A 21163-nucleotide genomic window follows, 5' to 3' on the forward strand; every position below is an offset into this window, starting at 1 on the left:
AATGAGTTACTTTTATTTAGTAATTCAAACATTCCTGGGTATTTATTTAGCACTAGTGATGGGCACTGGGCTGGTCACCAGGAATAAGCAGTAAATAAAATGTGAGTTGCCCCTGCCATGATGAAGCATAGGTAAATCAAGAAAACTAGTCAGGACACAACTATAAAGGTAAGTTGTATAAAACAGGAATTTAATAACCAAGAAACAGAAGAAATACAGCAAGTCCCAAATCTAGAAGAAAAAAATGGGGTGACAAATTCTGGGAATAAAAAATTACCCAATGGACATGCTGAGAACGAGCAAGATAGTGACAAGAGGCTCAGAGGACACAGGGTCAGGTCACAAATCAACTCACTCAGGATTTCAGATTCACCCTCTTAGCATGTGAAAACATTCTTAGCGCTATAAAGGAGTTCACATGATCAGATTAGTGTTTGGGGAGCCTGATGTGGTTGTTTCAAGATTGCAGATGATTATTTCATGATTGTAGTTGGGAAATGGACTGTTGTACACTAGAATGCTCACGGAGAAACTAGGATTCAGGGCCCAAGTGAAATATGGAGACAGACAGCACAGATGGCCTCAAGACACAACAAAAGCTGAGCACCAAACACCTTGCACTAAATACTTGACAGTTATCATGAACTGGTCACTTTTTCCCACGTTAAAGCTGAGAAAATAGATTCAGACAAGTAATTTGCTCAGTAATTCAGCAAATAAATAACTGAGACAGAAATCGAACCAAAATCACTAAAAGTCTTGTTTTTAATGAAGACAAACCTGTCTTTTCTGTCGGTTGAAAATGTTTCTCTGAAAACATTAACAAGAACTGCCAATGTGTTTTTACAACCTTTGACCTAGAAATTTCACCTTGGAAAATATATTGAAGGAAATATCCCAATGGAGAGAAATAATCTGTACAAGGACATGGAGAATCACGCTGTCTATAAAAGAGAACAGGAAATAGCGCAAGTAACTGATTACATAAAGATTAATAAAGTCGAGTAGTCCTCATTTTCACAGCTACATACTACTCCATTCTCACCTCCTACATGACCTGGAGAAAAGTACTCAGTGTCCTCTAAAATTGACCAGCTATAATAATTATGTTTATTGACCCTCTCAACAACCCAGGAAACAGGCACTAATAATAGCGTGACAGTGTGGAATGGAAGGTCTGCTTTTCATCATCCAGAAAGCACTTACCAAGCGGGCACCTCTGAGGCAAGAACTTGCCATACACTATCTAATCATCACAGCAGCCTACACCACAGTCAGTCCTGTTCTCAAGGCAAAACCAAAGGAAGAGAAAGGTGAAACAGCCTGCCTAAATCACATAGCTATTTAATACCAGATCCAAAATTTGATTATGAGATCTATGTCCTTTCCACTAGGCACTGCCACCCCTGACTTAGTTTTCATAGAGAAAATAGATGCTCAGAGAAACTGAGTAAATTGAGGTGCAGATTTCACTGTTATTAGTCCCCAATCAACATTTAAGTGCAGGTCCCAGTTCCAGGTGGGAAGTTGTCTTTTGTTGCATCTTAGTTGTCACATACGAAATTAACAATAAATAGATGAACAGATAAGCCAAGTCACTTTTAAAGCCACAATATTCCAAGTCTTAGAGTCAATGAATATAAATAAAATATCTGTGGGAAGAACACAGCAGAGAAGAAATGTCTGCCATAGATCAGCAATGTAATTCCAAAAGAACTATTAGGAAAGTTCTATATGACAGAAGCCGATGGATGGACAGGGTGTGAGAGAAGACACATTAAATGTCCCTGATACACTAAGTATTGGGCCCACCTGAGCACTGCTGTTCCCCACAACATACTGCAGTCTGATCCCATCTCACAAGCAAGAAAATCAAGATGCTGAGAGATTTTGTGATTTGCCCACACGACCCAGCTAATAAGGTCGGTCCTATACTAAAGTACTTATTTTATCAACATACCATGCTGCCTCCCACTGCAGACAATTGTAACAATATTATAACTTTTCACTCTTTAATTAAGAAAAGTAATGAAAACCAGCAGTCTCATCCAAGCAATATCAAAGATAATATGAGCAGTTCATTAACTATAGAGCCTGCCCCCCAAAAATGTATACACACCCAGAAGAACAAAAATAGGATGATGTTTTTTCAGCAGATGGTGTTACCCTCATATGGATGACTCTAGAGGACGCCTGGATCAAAGAAAACCCCTAAGAGAAAAAGTTAAAAACGCGTGTGCAGCAATGTCAATGACCAAGGTTACCCAGACATCAGTTTGCCATACTGATAAATGTCTAGAAGCTAACTGCCACCACTTGGAGCACCTCTTGTAATTTCAGAGGCCAAAAGTAACCTGTATTAATCTCATGATGTCTCAATAAATGTAGTATTAAAATATTCATGCAAGTGTTTCTTTTCCAGAAGAGTGTATACAATTGTTTTCGGGGACTCTGTTTCTCAATAATCTTTCATGGGAATAGTCAGTACATGAGAGGTACTGAGCAATGAACAGAAAGTTAAAAAACAAATGATCCCAAAAGTTTTACAGAAATCACAATCTAGGAGAAAATCTTAGGGTGACACTGAAACACATAGGAATATTCATATTCTCAAAAACTTGAGATACAATATTATTTAACACAGCAAAATCTCAGGGACTTAGGAGCTGGGCAATCTTGGACAATTAAGTTTATAGATAGCTGAATTTTACTGCTTTCAGCATCAGATCTTTCATTTCACAATTTTCACTATTTAATCATTTTTCAAGGCTATGTCAATTCTCCAGGAAGTTTTGGGCTCCAAAGCTTGGGGTCTTATATTTCCACACTCACTGACCCATCTATGCTACTGCCTTTCAAGAGGAAAAAAAAAAAAGAATGAGAGAACAAAGTATGCATAAGTGCCTCACAAGAGTAATTCTGAACCAAAGCACTTCCTACTTTCTGGCACTTTCTAACAAGTTTAATTTAAAAAATATAAAGGATACACATGGTTCAAGGTTCTCCTAAGGTCTAGGTCATTTGTACCCTGAGAAAGGGCATGGCCCATGGTTCATGAAACCTGGGCCTGGATTTTTTTTTAATCAAGTGATCTTGATTAAATCAATGCACACCATATCAGAAGCCATAGATTGCTCATTTTTAAAACCAAGATGTTCCCAGTGTAAAGTCCTAAGTTCAATTCCCAGTATCCAAAAAATAAGTAAAGAAATAAAGAAATAAAACCAAGACATTGAACTAGAGTCATTCTAAAAATTTTTCCAGCTTGATAACTATATATCACTCTTTGAACAATAAAGTCAGCTTTTATATTACATCCAAACAGGACCATCCTTCCTCAGAGCCTTGCAGTATGTGAAGCAACTGGCTGCATTCTCCATAGTACATTGAGTTCCTGAGTACACAATTTACAGCTTTTACCGCTGCCGTGTAACTTTCAGTACCCTCTTTCCATTTTCACTGATAGCATATAAATTTTCTTAGACTTTAAAAGTAGAGTTGATGAAAAGAATGGAACTTACATTTATTGAGTTCTCCTAAGCCTGATTTCTAAATTGAATACATCATATGTATTACTTTAATACTTTTAACATTGCAGATATTATCACCTCCGTTAGATAAATGTGGGAATCCGAAGTCAGAGTAGTTAAATTGCCCATGACGGAAAGTGACACAGCTGGGAGTCAAAGCCCGGCTGATGAATCCAAGGCCATGTTCTGCCCACTGCACCATGCCACCACGCGAGCTCATTAACACACTGGTCAGTGTATTAATTAAGTACTTAGGTTTCAAATCACAACATAGTAACTCCCTAAAGACCAGCATAGTGAGTTTACTTTGTCACATTTACATGAAGTCTAAGAAATATACTTTAATCTCTTCTTCTATAGAGAGGTAAGGGCACCTCTGTTATTTTTAAATACATTTTTTCATTTAGCTTATTTTATGTAAAACCCTCAAGGGCTTTATGTAGTTGCCAAATTGGCAAAAGTATCACAGCTTCTTGTTAGTTAGATTAGGTGAGAAATTAATTCACATGCATCACTGAAACTTTAAGGCATTTATTAAATACTGAAGGGGAAAAATTTAGAACCTTTACCAAAGTAGGTATATAAGAATCCTGTTAAATTATTTTACCTTTCTCATCATTTTTCTCAGTTAAGTCAGGTCATTAAATAGAACTACATGTTTGAGAAGACTTAGAATTCAATAAAGGTTTAAGTATCTGAGCCACTGTATAAATATTTAAAAGTCTAGCTTCACATTCTGGGGTCAATGACGATAACACAAATAGTAACAATTATGTCACATTCTCTTAACACTGTGAAAGCACCCACATCTTTTGGGTTAGGTCTTATTCTGTGCTACAGGGCTCTCAATTCCTCCTTCCCTTCACTGAGGATGAACAACTATATTCTACTTAATCTCAAACTTATGTTCAAATATAAAGTTCTATTTCCAGGTACTCTGTCATCATAAATAATATTTGAGCATTTCTTCTGTGGCTGACTGGCCTAAGCTTAACAACTTTCCTTAACCAATAAGTGTTTCCCCATATTTGAAGTTCAAATGCCAGGCAATTTAATATCTCTGCCTTGAACTTGTATTTTGGAATATCAGCAAAAGCGTTATTCTAGAATCACTTCCCTATCGAGCAATGCATATATGAATAAGAGGTTGCAGTATTGAATCATAATATTACATTTTTTAAAAGTTTGCAAAAATAGGCAGATGCTATGAGCTGGGTACAAGAGGGGACAGGTAGATGGGTAATGCTGGGAACCGAAAAATGTGACTAAATAGCTTCTGGTTCATTGATAATGCTCATTCAAGCATACCATTGGGTTTCTGAGATCACAAACCAAACAAAAGTACTGTATCTAGTACTACTGTACTGCTTCTCCAAATCGGAATTCTCCTAATACTTGGTCTTCTCTGGGATTCTAATTTATTAAATATCCCCTTCAAGACTTTAAAGTCTTAGGAATCAGAAGACCAAAGAAAAGTGCATAAACAATATGAACTGTAAAGTTTGGAAGCATTGTCCTATTATGAGTGAGATAGGATAGCCTGAGGGAAAAACTCAAGAGGACTATGTGGTAATGACTAAGACAGACCAAGAGACTCTGGATGTCTGGGATTTGGAAGGTAGGAGCATGACTGAGGAAATGAGAGCAAGTCAGGAAGTCACAGGGTGACAAGACACACTTTGAAGAGACTGAAAAAACTGAAGAGAAGCTGCAGTCTAAATGGGCCAGCAAGACATGGCGTGTGACTTCAACAGCTCTCTGAAGCTCCTTTAGAATAAATGACAGAAGTTCTGCGGGAGAGATGCTCCAGGGCAGGGTGACTGGCCCATCTGACATCACAGTGGTGAAGGAGATTTGGGGTGAAAGTGGAAAGGCGGATCTTGGAAAGGTTTAGGAACAGAGCCAAGAACTAATAGGCCAGGAAAAGAGGAGACATTGGTCAGCTAACAACAAAAGAAGGATGACAGCCTAGTAAATGTGAAGGACGGAGAGGTGAAAATCAGGAGGTTAGAGAGAGAAACAGGTACAGACCTCTTGACTTTCTCTAGCACTTTACTCTAGATACCAATTAAGCAGTCTGACGCTCCCTCAGCTTTTAAGATATTCAGAAAATAAGTTATCATCTGATTCTGCACTCCGTTCACCACATTTTAATGACTGCATTGCCAAGTAAAAATGATACAGCCAAACTCCAACACTAATGTTTTAAAGACACTTTATCTAGCTCAAAATGACTCTCTTCTTGGGGGTCTCACTGAGGTTTGAAGGGCTCTGCACAGTATTTATGTCATGCACTACTCCCACCTTCACACTCTTTTTTTTTTTGTCCCTCAAACGTTCTTCTCCTCTAGCAATCACTCATTCTCTGTCCGCTTCCTGGTCTCATCTCTGTCACTCAGCTGTATGTACTGTTGCACTGGCCTTGCAGCACCTACTGATCTACTTCCTTTTGACATTCTTATAAAAACCTTACTCTGAGTTCAAATCTGTTTTCTTGAAGACTTCCAAAGCCAGAATCATCATGAGATCTATGTTTATGCCTTCAGTGCCCTGCACGTAGAAAATACTAAACCAGTGTCTATAGAAATGACAAATATGCATGCATGTAAAAAATTCATTTGCAACATTAATGTCACCCCCTGAACATCAACAAAATCTGAAAAAATATTATTCATCTACCAAACATCTGCCTGCTCAGTCATTCAAACTCAAATGGCTCATTTTCCATCCCATGTTTTATAAGGGAACAACTGTAGTGAAATCCTTGTTGTGTAGACCACAAGTGACCCAAGGAAAAGAACTGAGGTTTTTGTTTTTGTTTTTGTAGTACTGGGGATTGAACTCAGGGTCTTCATACAAAAGCCACCGACTGTTTTATTTTTGAAACAAAGTCTTGTTAAAATGCCCAGGATGGCCTGAAACTTGCAGTGCTCCTGCCTCAGCCTTCCAACGTGCTGGGACTGTAAGCCAAGGACTGAGTTTTATTTTCCTTTCTGTCTTCAGCACCTTCAAAAAGTCTAATATGTAACAGACAATGTTATGATTAATCAATCAACTCATATGCAATAGTTTCCATAAAAATATAGCCAAAGAAAGCAAATAATTCTAAAAAGAACTTCCTAAAGGCAGAAATCCATAAACTAATTAGACACTAAAATAACTGAAAATAGGTATTCCTGTAGATGTTTCTATTTTAACTACACATTTAGTGTAAAATGATATGGCATTTTATATTTTCAGAATTTGCCTTGCTTTTTGCAAGCACTTTCCCAGTCATTTCCTCATGAAATTCATCATATAGTCACTGAGTTTGGCTCCAGGAACAGGAAATGTTGCTGAATTTGAAATGAGGATAGTTGGGCTCAAGTTCTGTCTTCACCACTTCCTGTGTGACCTTGAGAAAAGCCCTTTATCCAGAGCACATCTCAATTTCCTCCTCTGTACAGTGGTGATAACATAGTCTTCTTCCTGCCTCAAAGATTTCTGGGATGGGGGAAGACGCCAGAGGTGGAAGATAATAATCTTACAGAGTACCTACTGTGCACCAATCATTTAAATATATTAATTCTTGTCACAGTCCCACAATACTGGTTTTTACTGTATTTTTGTTTTCCTTTGTTTTGTTCTATCCATTAGTTGAAGAAACAGATTCAACAAGTAAAACTTTTCCAAAGTCACCATGTTAAGTGCTAGAGCTGAAACTCAACCATTTCTGCCTCACCCCTAATGTTCATGAAAAAGGAATGCCTCCTAAGTGAAATTATAAAGATGCTTGCTGCTATTGCTCTAAGTACAAAAGGCAGGGGCAACGAGATGCAAACACTTGCTAAGGTCACACAGCCTGTCAGGGATGGAGGAGAGACAGAATCAAGGCCTGACTCCTGACCGGATGGATGCCTTTTCATTAAGCCACTTTGCCCCTGCCATCCAGGAAAAGACATAAAGCGGCATGATGCTTGTTTATTCAGACCAGCTGTTACAGATCTATTTTAAGACAGGCACTTTTAAAATCATGGAAGGTGAGTATCAAGTGTATCATTAAATATTCCATATTAATTGACCCTTTAGAGAACTCCCATGTGAGTGGCATATGCTGCTGGCTTCCTGTTATGAAAGCAGCCCGAAAGATTGACTGCTTTTCTTGCAACACACATTTTGAAAGCACATGCAGATAGCAGAACAAAACAAAATTCTGAAATTTCTCATGGAATTTAAAAGTAAGTATCATGAATCTGTCTCTTAAATGCTCCAGTTTGGGCAAACGAACACTTTTGATTGGCCTTAACATTAGGGAGGCTCTCTCCTGGGGCAGTAAGATTACAAATAACAACTAATAGTGGGTAACTGTGAGTGTACAATTAGAAGACTTACAATATAGAGAGAAGTGGACCTGGGGACATACTATTTCAAAACATGACAGATAAATATCAGGGTTTCCTGCTTCCCTCAGAAATGTGAACGCTCCTGACTCCAGAACAGACTTGAAACCAGCTGTCAAAAAAGCAAAGTATACAAGGCCACAAAGGTCCAGAAAGGCAGCTATACTCACTTTCTCTTTGCCTCTCATTACTGTTCCATACTGGGCTTTTTTTTTAAATCTGATTGTATTTCTTTTGTGAGGTAAATCTGTATAAAATCACCCTGATGGTGTTTCGATATGCTGCATCAACGTAACTCAACATCTAACTAGTACGGAGTATTATTCACAGCCACAGGATCAATCAGAGAACACTCCTCCAAAGGAAGACTGCGAGAGAACACTACAATGGGAAAAAAAGAAAAATTCTTTGCATTTCATTCCAAATGTGCCAAGAGCCCAGCTGAGAAGTCAGTTCACTTTAAATGTTCTAGTTTAATACTGGCTCCACCATAAACCAAGCACAAGTTACTAAACTTCCTCTTAGCCTCAAAGAATATCTATCACAGTGATGACAAACCTTTAGCGCTTTCAATGATACAAACAGCCTGCTGAGGCATGGTGGTAGATTCCCACCACTTGTCTATAATATGAGAATCCTTCATGCTACTGTGACAATTAGAATAGATAACACCTAGGAGGTGTTGTGAATGCCACCTGTACATTTCTGAAGCAGTAGTAACAGTTACAGTAAAAACAACATCTACTGGGCACTTACATACTATTCACATGGCTAATTAATTCATTTAGTCCACCTCCCTGGTGTTACACAATTTGAACAGGTCTATTTTAGAGGTGAAAACCTTCTGAAAGAACAGTTCAGTCACTCTCTGAAAGTCACTCAGTTGCTAAGTGGTAATGTTATATGCTATTACTAGTATTGGCACTTAATAGACAGGTATTCTTGGTTTTTAATGACACATGCAGTGCTACACATGTCTTATTTTTAAAGTTTATATAGCTGTCTTGGAAAAAGTAGTAAACAGTCATCATTTTCAACCTACCTTAAATTTATGCTTATTTGTGTATGACTGTAATGTATGACGCCTTGTATCAGCTACAAGACACATGTATCAGTGAATCAGCCTATGGAAGCCTCAAGCAAGTCACAGTCTGGAAAAAATCAGAAAGGAAAACTAAAGCAAAACAGGGAAAAGAATGTTACCCTCCAGCTAATTACACCACAGACTGTGGCGCAAAGAATAACACAGTCAGCCACACCTTGAAGGACAATCAGGAAAGACACCAGATGATGTGACTCAGGAGCTGCATCCTGAAGTATACAGGTGAGAAAGGACTCTGTAGGAGAAAAAGGCATGTGCAACAGCACAGAGGCACTCAACAGCATAGCACATTCAAGAAACCACACAAAGGTCAAGACCACAGAGTGAGGGTAGCTTTAAGAGACAAAGAGACCAGACCATAGGCCCTTTTCAGGACATTCTCATGTGTGTGAATTTAATCTGTGGTTCATTAGGAACCACTAAATAGTCACAAGAAAGTTTATTTGACACTTGCCCCAGTAGTTGAAGTCAAACCCTTTGTCATTCTCCATCATGCACAGTATTCATCAGCAAATCTTTGTGGTGGCTACCTTGAAAACTTGCCCTGAATTCAAGTGAGGAAAATAATAATATATACACAAGAAAATGAACAGACTGATGATGCAGGAGAGCAGAGTGGAGAGTGAAGGAGTAACTACCCTTTGCCAGGAACCAGGAGCACTTAACATCGTACTGGAAAGAGGGTGTGGTCTATGGGAACAGGTAAAGGATGGTGAGAGCTCCAGGATGCTCCTCTCTGATTCGATGTTCTCACTAGAATAGGAAGCAGGGTCACCAGTGGAGAGAAGAATAGAGAGGGAGGTAGTGGAGATGAAAGGAAAAAAGCAAAGGTACCAAATAGTCATCTGCGAGTCAGTAAATGATCTAGTATGGTCCTCAAACTTATTGGCGTCAAGAACCATTTACACTCTTAAAAAAGATTTTCACAGGACACTAAGCATCTATCAATACTTGACATTAGAATTCTAAACTGAGAAATCTTTGAAACATACACCAGTACATATTCCACTGTTAATCATAGTGACCATATTAACAATACATGTATCCTTTGGAAATCTGTACTACACACTTATGAGAAAATGAGAATTGTATGAATAGATAGTTTCAATACTATAAAAAGTTTTTAGCTTTCTAGAACCCCCTAAAAGCATTTCAAGGACTAACAGGAGTCCCAGGACCATACTTTGAGAACTTCCAGAGCAATATAACCAGCTGAGTGGGTATTTTCAGCACCCACTTATAGTTAGGGATTATGAATTTCAAGTGAGCAGAGTTGAAGTGGTATGGGTTTTCCTCTATCACCTGCAACAGCTCAGTTGTAGGCAGAAAATCAGTAACAAGCTAGATTTAACCAGGGTTTTGTTTACCTGAATGAGCAAGAATGTTAAGAAAAACCAAGGAAATAACTGTAATGGGTAAGGTATTTAAGTTGAGAAGGAAAAAAAAATGAAGGCATGAAGGCAGTGAGGAGGTGGTTGGTGTGAGAAATTCAAAAGATTGTTGGATTTTCACTGTTTGAATGTCCACTTTGTATGCTTTGATACTGTGACTTGAGCAACTATCTCTAAGATGATAATGTATAATCTATTAACTGGTGATTTCTTACTTTTTTTGTTTTGTTTTGTTTTGTTTTTGTAGTTCTGTATTACTTGTACCCTTACACTGCTTTGTTTTGTTTTGATTTTTCTCTTTTTCCTTTTAAATAAAATTTTTTTAAAAAAAGATTATTGGATTTTAAGAATTAGTAGAAGAATAAGCCAGAAAGAAAGGAGTAGAGTGGGATGCTTGAAATCGAGAGTCAGGAAATAACTGGTAGTAACTTCATATTCAAAATCCCAAACTGAGCACATTCCTTTTCCCTTTGGATATGTGTCCCCTTTTGTTTCACCCAATTACGAGCCTGAAACCTAGGTTCAGACTAAAAATATCGCATTCCATCTGCATTGGAAGGTCCTGAAGTCCTGTACATTCTAACTCTTAACTAGCTCTCTAATTTTCTGTGTTCCTCTCTTTCTCCTAACCTCTTTGCTCTGCCTCTCGAGAGACCTCCAGCACTAGTCTTGCTCCTCCTCCATTCTGCCCTAGCCATCCGGTCTCAAGACTCTTCTGTGGGTGAGTCAGCTTTCTACAGTGACTAGACTTCACCATCAAGAGTGTAACAATGCAGATGAGGGTGCAACCCAGGCGGACCTACACCATCAGTGTGAACTTTGGATCCACCACGGCAGGCTACTGCCAAGAAGGTCATAGGATAATACCGTCAAGAGAATATGAAAGGAAAAGAAAATCAAGCAGAAAACTCTAATCTATTTAAGGGATGTTTAAAGAAAGAGAGGCTAGCAAAGGAAAATGAAAAGAATGAGAACCGGGAGAGGGCAGTATGATAACAGTAAAAGGAAGAAAATTTTGGGAGGAAGAGAAAGGTCAATAATGTCAATTGTCAAAGAAAATTTAGGAAAAATGATAAAAAAATTTTCAATGTATTTGAAAATTAGGAAATTTGTAATAGTGCTTATACCTCACCAATCAAGTTTCAGCACTTCAGTTCCCAGAGAACATTAAGCTATTATAGCAAATGAATAAGTATGTAAGATGCCTCAAAGTGCCAAAACTACTTAACATGAAAAGATCTTGGATGCCCAGTATAAAATTATGCTGGCAGATGATTCAAATGAATGATCTAATAATTGGTGAAGATGTTACTGACTTCTGCAAAGAGAAACTAAGTAACTGACTACCTAAAACTGTAACTGGAACACTTTTTTGCACAATGAGAGTACTTCTGTCCCTTCCTTCTACAAATTCAATAATCTACACATACAATTACCTTGAGGATAATGGAATATAGATTTGTAATACATACCACAATGTTGAAAGTAATAAAATTTTTAAATATATAGCAGAAATAAAGTCCTCTTTCATGTTGTAATGATTGATACAGTGAATCGACCCATTTGTGAAGTTCAGAAGCTTAACTAAGCTACTCAGCAGTAGGGCAGGGTCCTCACTTTGGAGCAGGGTATAGAGATGCTGTGAGTGCTACACTTGCCCTAGGTAGGAATTGGGTAGTATGCTTACAATATAAGGATGTAAGAAAGGAAAAGAGGCTTGCTCTCCACTCTTTTGCTCTTGTTGCTGTCTTCGGCTGCCTTGAACTGTTGCCCCAGTGCCACAACACCCTGCCTTGCAGCCAACTGACTATGGACTGAAACCACCAGAAACTGTGAGCTAAATAAACCTTTTCTCCTTTAAATTTGAGTGTTGGGTATTTTGTTTCAGCAAAGAGAGGAAAGTAACTAACACAGAATTTGTTACCAGGAAAGTAGGATCATTGCTGTGACTATACCTGACCATATGGTTCAAGAGTCTTTGGAAATAGCTTGTGGGGACAGTTTGGAAAAGATCAGAGATGTTGATTGAAAAAGTAGAGCTGGAATGCCTTTAGCTGTTCTGTATGGAAGATTCTGGTCAGTGTTCACAAGACCAGAAAGGTGATAGAAATCCTGCCAGTAAAAATCAGGCTTGGTAGGTTTCTGCTAGGAAAAGATTGCACTGGCTGTTGGACTCTAAATGATGGATGTTAGAGCTTAGCATAAAATTTGTCTGCATTTTGCTCATGTCCAAAGACTCTGCCTGAGAGTTAGATTAATCAGCAGCCTAATTAATCTTGCAAAAGAAATTTCAAGGAAGTTGAATGCTGAGGCTGTGGCAATGGCTGGCTGATGTTGGGGGCTTTTAGCCAGATTTATGTTACAAACCAAGAGCAAAGAACTCACTCAGTAGGGTGATTTAAAATGTCTGGCCAGAAAGGAAGCTCCAGTAAAGCTGTGGACTGTAAAGATAGAGCTGAGATCTTGATTGCTGAGAAGGAACAGAAGAACAAAAAAGATTGGCTGGGGCCATCAAGGGAAGTGGTGTGTCTCCACTCTTTGCAGCCTCAAAACTGCAAAAGTGAAAGACTTTGCTTTGAGAAAAAAAAGCCACAGAGCACCAATGGTGGCATAGAGAATTTGTTCTTCAGAGCGAGATTCCCAGTGTCCAAAAACCCAGCCGCTCACTCCCTACAGCCATGAGAGAGGAAAGCCTGGCTGCTGCTCCAGTTGGCAGCTGACTTTTGCATTATCCACATGGTGCTGGTTTTAGGTGCATACAGAATGCAAGAGTTTGGGGGTTAAAAATGATTCTACCTCATTCAAAAGGCCTGGGAGGTCAGGCAGTGTGTCCCTGAGAGGGCAGTACATAAAGCTGTGAGTGTGAAGCCAAAGGTGTGGTGGAAACCCCAGAAGTTTGGAAAAGCCAGGAATGTTGATCAACTAAGGAGAGATGCAAGGAGAGAGCCAAACATGCCTAAGAGAGAAGCTGCGGGAGCAGGAGTTGCAACCACCAGAAATGCCATCGAGGGGGAGTCACTCTAACCCTTTGGAGCTCATAATTTTCCACAGATTGCTTCAGATGCTGGACATGGAAATGCAGAACTTGGGTGTTTGCTCCGATAGATTTTGGACTTACTTTGGTCCCATTTCTTTTATCTCCCTGTTTGTAAATTTTGAAATGAAAATCTTGTGCCATTGCATGTTGGAAGTGTTTAAATTTGTTTTCATTTGTACAGGAGCTTGCAGCTAAGAGTTGGCCTTACATCTTGGAGGAGATTTGGGATTTGGACTTTTCAGCAAGACTGAAACTGTTAAGTGTCTAACAACTGTTAGAGATGTATGACTCTTTGGGGAGCCAAAGGTGAAATGTTAAGTTCTAATGTAATATAATGTTGACAGATTTAGTACTCGTTCTTAAAGATGGTTAAACCTGTGTTACAACGGTCAAGTTGTGAAATGATAAGAATAAGCATGTGTTTGTATCTGGAAATCAATTTAAAGTAATGTGTCTGGTTGCCAAGTTGATAGGGGTAGATTGTAACGGTAGATACACTGTGTCAACTTGAGAAGTTTAGCTTAACTAAATGACTCAGTAAGGTGCAAGAGTCCTAACTTTGTAAACATACTCATTCTGTGCAAGAGAAAGGCACAGAAATTATGCTGCACCTGCCACGGCATGAGGGAAGTATGCTTACAGAATAAGGCAGGAAAAGAAGCTTGGTTTTTTGCATTGTTGTTTTTTGTTGTTGTTGTTGTTGTTTTTGTTTTTGTTTTTTGCTCTTGTTGTTTTTCTGTCTTCTGCCACCTTGAACTGTTCACCCAGTGCCATGTCACCCTTCCTTGGGGCCAGATCATTATAGACTGAAACCTCCACAAACAGTAAGCTAAATAAATCTTTCCTCCTTTAATGTTCGGTATTAGATATTTTGTCTCAACAATGAGAGAAAAGTAACAACACAAATGCTTTAAAAAAAATGACACCAAAACTCAACTGAGTGTTAGCAGAGTGGAAAGAAATCCTAGGACCAGTTATGGCATATTCTTTTACAAATGGTCTTTTACAAATTAGATTTTCAGAGGACAATATTGTGTAGAAAAACATACAGATCAGTAATTTTGAGTTAAAATGATCTTCAAAGGAAAAGTTGAATGAACATATTTAAATTTATGTCATTTATGTTTGCTTATATACATACTTCTTAACATATATATGTATGCATGTATACAAGAGTATCATGAAAAACTGTAAATCTAAGTTCTTTTAACAAATATAAAATAAAAATTTTACACATTAAGAAAAGTAACCCACTTTGACTTTTCATTACTTTTCATGATTTAAAGCCCTGTATTACTCTCAACCATCTGGTTTTTAACTGATGTTCCCCTATTCTGTTTTGCTGGATAGTATCAGGTTCGAAAGTTTAGGCATCAGCTGTGAAGATAATGAGATTCATTATGACGCCCATTCTTGTTGACTTTTATCTACTTTTGAAGACCTACAATGTCTCCAATGTTTTGGTTTTGTCGGTTTTATTCTTTACTGTTTTGTTCAATTGTATTATAACTAACGATATAGGCAATTCTATTAGAGATAGCGGGAGGCATTATGGTAACCATTGTTGATCACCTTGTATTATGTTTTTACATTATCTATTATGTCCACCCTTTTGACTTGACCGATTCTGTTCTGTTATGTCACATTTGGTTTTACTCTCTTCCAAAAAAGTAATAAGAACCGTGGGAGCAATGAAACCCAAAATGTGTAATAGTCATGGTACAAAAGAGAGGAAAAGAAAGTGCTCCAAACTATATAACTGCATGTATATTTAAGTGTATAAGATAGAAAATGATATCACAGAGTTTTATTGGATCAATGAACAGAACTGTTTGCGGTATCATTGATGGAATGTCCACTTTACAAGCTTTAATTTTGTGACTTGAACAATTATTTCTAAGATGACAATATGTAATCCATTAACTAGTGATTTCCTACTGTTCATTTTTTTTTCTGTAAATCTGTATAACTTGTACCCTTTCCCTGCTTTTTTTTTCTTTTCTCCTTAAATAAAATTAAAAAAAAAAGAAAATAAATTTCTGTTGGCCTCTTTTGCTCTATTAACCACTACCTCATTATTCTACTTTCTTTATGGCAAAATTATTCCCCAAAGAGATGTCTATCCTTGCTGTGTTCATCATCTCTCTATCCTCTCTTCTTCTGCATTAGACTGTTTGCCCACCACATGTCAAATTTGTTTTTGTCAAGGTCACCAAGAAACCGTACATAATTTAAATCAATATTCCATGCCAAGTCCTTATTTGACTTGGTCTAGCAGCAGCATTTGATACATCAGATCACTCCTCCTTCAGCTGGTTCCCGGTGCCACCCTCTGCAGGTTTTCCTCCTACTCCATAGTCATTTCCTCACAACTCCTCTTTCTCTGCCTTCAATAGCAGGCATGCGCACAAATCACTCAGTTACTCGATTCTTTCTACACTATTTCCTAGATCACCCAACTCAATCTCATTATTCTCAGGAAAATCTATAACTTGATAAATCCAAATTTCACATCTTCATCTCTAACTTCTCCACATGCCTATCTGGCATCTCCAACTAGATGTCCACCTGGCATTTCAAACATAACTAGCACCAAATTCTCTTCCCTTCCTCCCCACATACACCCTCAAAGCTATTTTCCTCTATTCTTCTCCACTTTAGTAAATAGCAATGTTGTCATTCTAGGAACCCGTTCTTGACTCCTCCCCCTTTTCCTCATACCCCTCATCTGAGTGCATCAATAAAACCCCCAGGATCTCCCCTCAAAATATACTCAGAGCTCTCCTATCTCACCATCCGCTGCTGCTGCTCTGGTCAGGGCTGCATGCCTCTGGCCTGAAGGGCAGCACCGGCCTGGCTGTCTCCATCCTTTAGCTCCTCAGTTTGCTCACAATAACTCTGTTGAATGTGACTCTGTTGAAAAGGCAAGGCAGGTCAGCCCATGTCTTTGCTCGAACTTTTGGCTGGCCTTCCATTTCATTCAGAGTGAAAGTCAGAGTCCTTGCAAAGCCCCATAAGCCCTAAAAACTGGGTTTCTGTTTTCCTTTCGATCTCCTCTCCACCATACTTTCCCATGAAGGTCTCTAGGGTGTCTGCAGCTAATTACCTCAGGACCGTCAATTTTGGTGTCTCCTCTGCTGGGAATATTCTTTTCCCACATTTTCTCACTCCTTTCAGGTCCCTCTAACCCTACCTTAGTTGTCTTAGAAAGCCTTCCCAGACAAGGCTTTCTTGGCTACCTTCCATTAGTTGCATAAACAACCTTCCTACAAAATCTCAACATACTTCTTTCTATTTCCTTATTCATCTTCAAATGTTCTCATTACACTTTATGTTACATAGTCACTTATTTTTCATGCTCCATACTCTCCACTAACATGTAAATGCCTTTGGGGCAGGGACTAGAGTCCATTTACTACTATTAAGCTAGTGGCTTAAATAATGCCTGGCACACAGAAGGAACAAATAAATATTTGTTGAAGGAACACTTGAAGCCTGAGTAACATATTTTAACAATATTCAAAGCTTATACATTTTGCATAGAATGATCAACAAATTCATCAAATGTTAGTAGAGGGATAGTATTCTATCCCTCTAAGACATAGTATAAAATAAATTTTTAAATTGCAAATTAATAAGGCTACACTCATCCCATCAATAACGGTCGGTAACAGACATACATGGAGACCATGTTAGCCACTGCAAATGACATCGTGCCAACACCCCCTGCCTGCCCACAAGGCACTCCCACTATAATCTTTACCATTAGGCTTCTCTCCAGAATCATCTGAGTGCTTTATGCCTTGGCTACCGTATTGTTTAGGATGGAAAATAAATCTATCAAATATATACAGACACAAAATTGCTTGGATTTTCAATAGCCATCAGGATTGTATTTCATTTTATTCTTTATAATAAAAGGAGCATGCTAAAATACAATTAAATACGATGTTAACTCATTATAAATAAAAACAGAATCTAAATCACTGTTAACAGTATACCTCTTTCTAAGTGGAAAAAGATCATCTTACCAAGGTGGCAAGACCAAAAAGAACTGGATGTCCACAGCCAGAAAGAACACTAAGTATGAGAAGCAGGCATCACATTTATGCTTCTGTTTTGAAGAAGACCCAATTAGCCTATGAAGAGTCTAAGATTCAAACCTATAATTAAGCAATCATTACTTGCAGGGTTATTTATTTTTTTAAATACAAACAAGGCTGAAAGCTAACAGAAAAATGAAAAAACATCCCACTCGCTGGATAAACACTCCTCTGAAAAGAAGCTAGTCATTTTATAGCCTCTTCTGAGAAAACTAAACACAGGCAATAAGCAAAGCATCAATAAATAAGTTTCTGTCATCAGCATCTACTCATAACTCTCTCAGAATGCCACAAAATTCTGAAGTGACAGCATTGTTACTTCTTTCCTTAGAAGACCATGAGCTAAAACGGAATAACCCATTTCAAATTAATATCTTCAGAACATAAATCAGGGCAGACTCTAAGTCAGAATGACTTGTAGCCACAACAAAAGCAACAAGTACTAGTAATGTCCTCTAACTTCAGAAAAGCGACCTCTGAGGGGATGAATGTCAGGGTTGCAGTGGACGAACAGGTCATTACGTATACATTATGAGCGGAGTTAAAGGATAGGGGCCTCATAACCATGAGTAGCCAGAACCTTTCCTGAGACAGATACATGAGAACAAAGATGTCAACACAAGGTAACTTGTAAGGACAATAGCAGAAAAATCACTCTGCTATAGCAAACATGTTTGCTATAATATTAAGCACTGCAAGCATGCTAAATATGTTAATATATTTTATGAAACCATTTAACAAGAGTCATTTAAGGCTTTATTGACAACTTATGAAGCAGAAACTTATCTGCCTAGCTCCCAGCAACCTTAGCTGTCTGAAATGTGGCCAAGAACCAATGACAAAACAAACAAACAAAAAAGATACCTTGACCTTCAGGCATTAGTCTTCATGTCTAAAAAAAGTACTCCTAGCTCACAGTATATTACAAAGAAAACTGAACTCAGTCAAATTAGAAAGCTCTGGTTTTGTCAAGACTTAAGAATTCAAAATCACAACAGCCTATAGATAATCCTTTAGCTGTCCTACTTACCTTATTATAACCTAGAGTTTTACCTGATAGCTGTGCAATAATTCCTTTAGAGCAGTATCCTGGTGTGTTCGTTGTAGTACCCTCAGTAGAAATAGAGCTCTTAAAGAATTGTACATGCTGTTTTCACTAATGATGCTTATAATGGTATCCTTTAATCATAAAAAGGATTGAATTACTTCTAATACGATTTAAGAGAAAAGCAAGCAAAACACATTTAAACTTTCATCCATTGTCCAAATAAGGCTTTGAGGGTTAAAAAAGGAGACCCTCAGTTCAGGAAACGATTATTGAGAATCTAATGAACAACTGCCGAAAGCTCCAGGAAACTGAAGTACCCTGAAGTATACTCTCTGCTCCTGGGCCAAAGCATCCTGACCCATGCTGCCTTCTGAGGCTAACACAGAAAACACGAATCTGTGAGACTGGATAGCCAGCCGACCAAAGCTCACTACTGAAGTTTGTTCATAACTGCAACTCCCACCATATTGGAAATGTCTGTTAACAGGAACATCCAGAGTTGGTATCACAGAGTCACCAATCATCATGAAGTTCATAGATGAATACAAAATAATTTATCTTGCCTTTGAATATGTAGGCTCTCACTATTTATATGCCTAACTTTCCTTCTATCAGCCCACTAAGAGCTTAAAGGTAGACAGGCAAGAGGCACATAACTTAGACTGCAGAATATCGTACTGAAACAAGGACACAGAGACTCAAGAGGTAAGTGTGTGTGCTCTAACTTTAAATGCATAATTATTAAACTGTATGAAGTTAGTTCCTTTTTAAAAGACACTCTCTTGGTTGCTAAGTAACTGACGATCTGTATCATACAGGATTTAGTGTTTAAATGTGGCATGAAAAGGACTTTCCTCTAGCTTTTAAGTTGAAAGCAGTATTTTACACTGTGCAAAAAAAAAAGAGAGAGAGAGAGAGAAAGAGGGACGCTCTGAATCATGTTTTAACATCTTTCTGAACAGAAACTTTCCGACAGGACCAAGAAACCACTATTCCACTGCCTGGTGACTTCTGAGCTGACTCTACACTGCACACAGCTTTCCAAAACTGCTTTTTCTTTAAAACCCTCCAAGAGACACCTCCAGGCAAAGTTCCAGCGCCAGGAGCCAAACCTGCACCACATCACCTGAGCACGGGGCAGAATGAAAGAAAGCGGAATCTCGAGTGAAACTTCTCATTTCCTGGCACTGCTGAAAGAGGCTGGGCTAGCTCCTTCTCACTTGGTTGAGAAACGCTGTAAACACAACCCTCCAGCGTGCCAGATGGCCACAAGCTCAGGGGCCCTTTGAAAACATCCCGTGTCCAGCTTCTCTTCCTTCCTATGACTAGTGTCATTCTGTGCAGATAACGGTACCGAGCGCCCTCCACTTCCTACAGCCCTTTTTATGACATGATTCCTCCTTCAAGAGAGCTTGAGGATAAAACGTTAATTCAAAGAACCAACTAAAAGCAAAATTGTCCCTTCACCTCGTTTCATCTTTTCTCGTGGTTACTATACAAGAGCTGGATCAAATTCCCATTGTCGCTCTACACAGAGAGAGACACGTAAGAGAACTTATTTCTTCCTCCTCACAGTAAGCCTTTCGACAATCCTACGGACACTAGGCGTTAGCATTCAACTGAAGGGCGAAACCTTTTCAAGCCAAGGAAAAGCTGAAGTGGTCCCCAAACCAGAATGCTGGGCGGCAGGGCAAGCCGAGTGCACCTAGATGTTTGCATTTACACAAAGAAATTAGCCGGATGATTAATGGGAGAAGCGGCGCGAGGCGGGGGCGCGGCTCGCCGGCCTCCTTACCTGGGACATCTGCGGCCTCAGGTTGATCTCCTTCAGATTGATGGAGTGCGCTCGGAGGTTGTTGAGCAGCTGGCAAAGCAGGACTCCATCGCGGAGGGTCTGCGCCAGGTCGAACACCTGCGCCGAGTCCCAGGTCACCCGGTGGTTGGCGGGTAGCACCTTGCAGTGGATCAGCCACTGCGCGCACTGCTTCCACGGCTCCATGCCCGACGGCTCCGGGACGCGGCGGGCCGGGCGGCCGGAGTCGCTGCCGGCGCCGAGGCTGTTCCCCCGCGCCCCGCCGCCACCAGCCGCGGCTGGCCCCTGTCCTGCGCGGGTTCTAGGGAGCTGGCAGGTCAGGGGCGCCGCGAGGGGCTAGGCTCGCGTCCCGCGCGGGGTCCCCCGCGGCCCAGCCGCAGCCGCAGCCGCAGCCAGTCGCGCGCGCTCCCCGTGCGCCCGGGCCGGCTGGGCGGCCGCGCACAGGCTTCCGACTCGGAGCCCGGCGCCCGCGACTGAGCATGCCCGGCGCGCCCGGCCGCCGCTGCCTCTGCGAGTCCCCGGGGGAGCGAGTGCTAGCGCTCCGCAGCCCGGGTTGGGACTGGGGCGGGGGCGGGGAAGCGCGAGGGGGCGGGGCGAGGGCGGGGCTAGGGGCGGGGCGACGGCCTCCGAGGGGATCCCAGCGCGCCCGCCCACCCGCGAACCCGCACAGCCGGAGCTTGCACAACCCTAGGCGTCCAGGTCTGTCGGCGCGACTTCCTGGGGACGGTGTGGCTGAACACTATAGAACCGTGTGGCTCCC

General features: G+C 40.0%; 1 protein-coding gene across 2 annotated transcripts in view; it reads right to left on the bottom strand.

Moving 5' to 3' along the window:
• The window catches only part of Vav3 (vav guanine nucleotide exchange factor 3), a 364771-nt gene extending 343820 nt beyond the window's left edge, over positions 1 to 20951 (bottom strand). The window contains exon 1 of one of the 2 annotated variants that reach the window (XM_063255201.1): positions 20386 to 20951. In XM_063255201.1, coding sequence (XP_063111271.1) covers positions 20386 to 20589 — 204 coding nt within the window. In that variant the 5' untranslated portion in view covers positions 20590 to 20951. The remainder of the gene's footprint in view (positions 1 to 20385) is intronic. The other variant, XM_063255206.1, reaches the window with a different exon arrangement.
• Between the last annotated feature and the right edge of the window lie 212 nt (positions 20952 to 21163).

Source organism: Cavia porcellus, unplaced genomic scaffold (assembly GCF_034190915.1).
Source record: "Cavia porcellus strain 051 isolate PalLab524CR breed Dunkin Hartley unplaced genomic scaffold, mCavPor4.1 scaffold_1, whole genome shotgun sequence".
Taxonomy (NCBI): domain Eukaryota; kingdom Metazoa; phylum Chordata; class Mammalia; order Rodentia; family Caviidae; genus Cavia; species Cavia porcellus.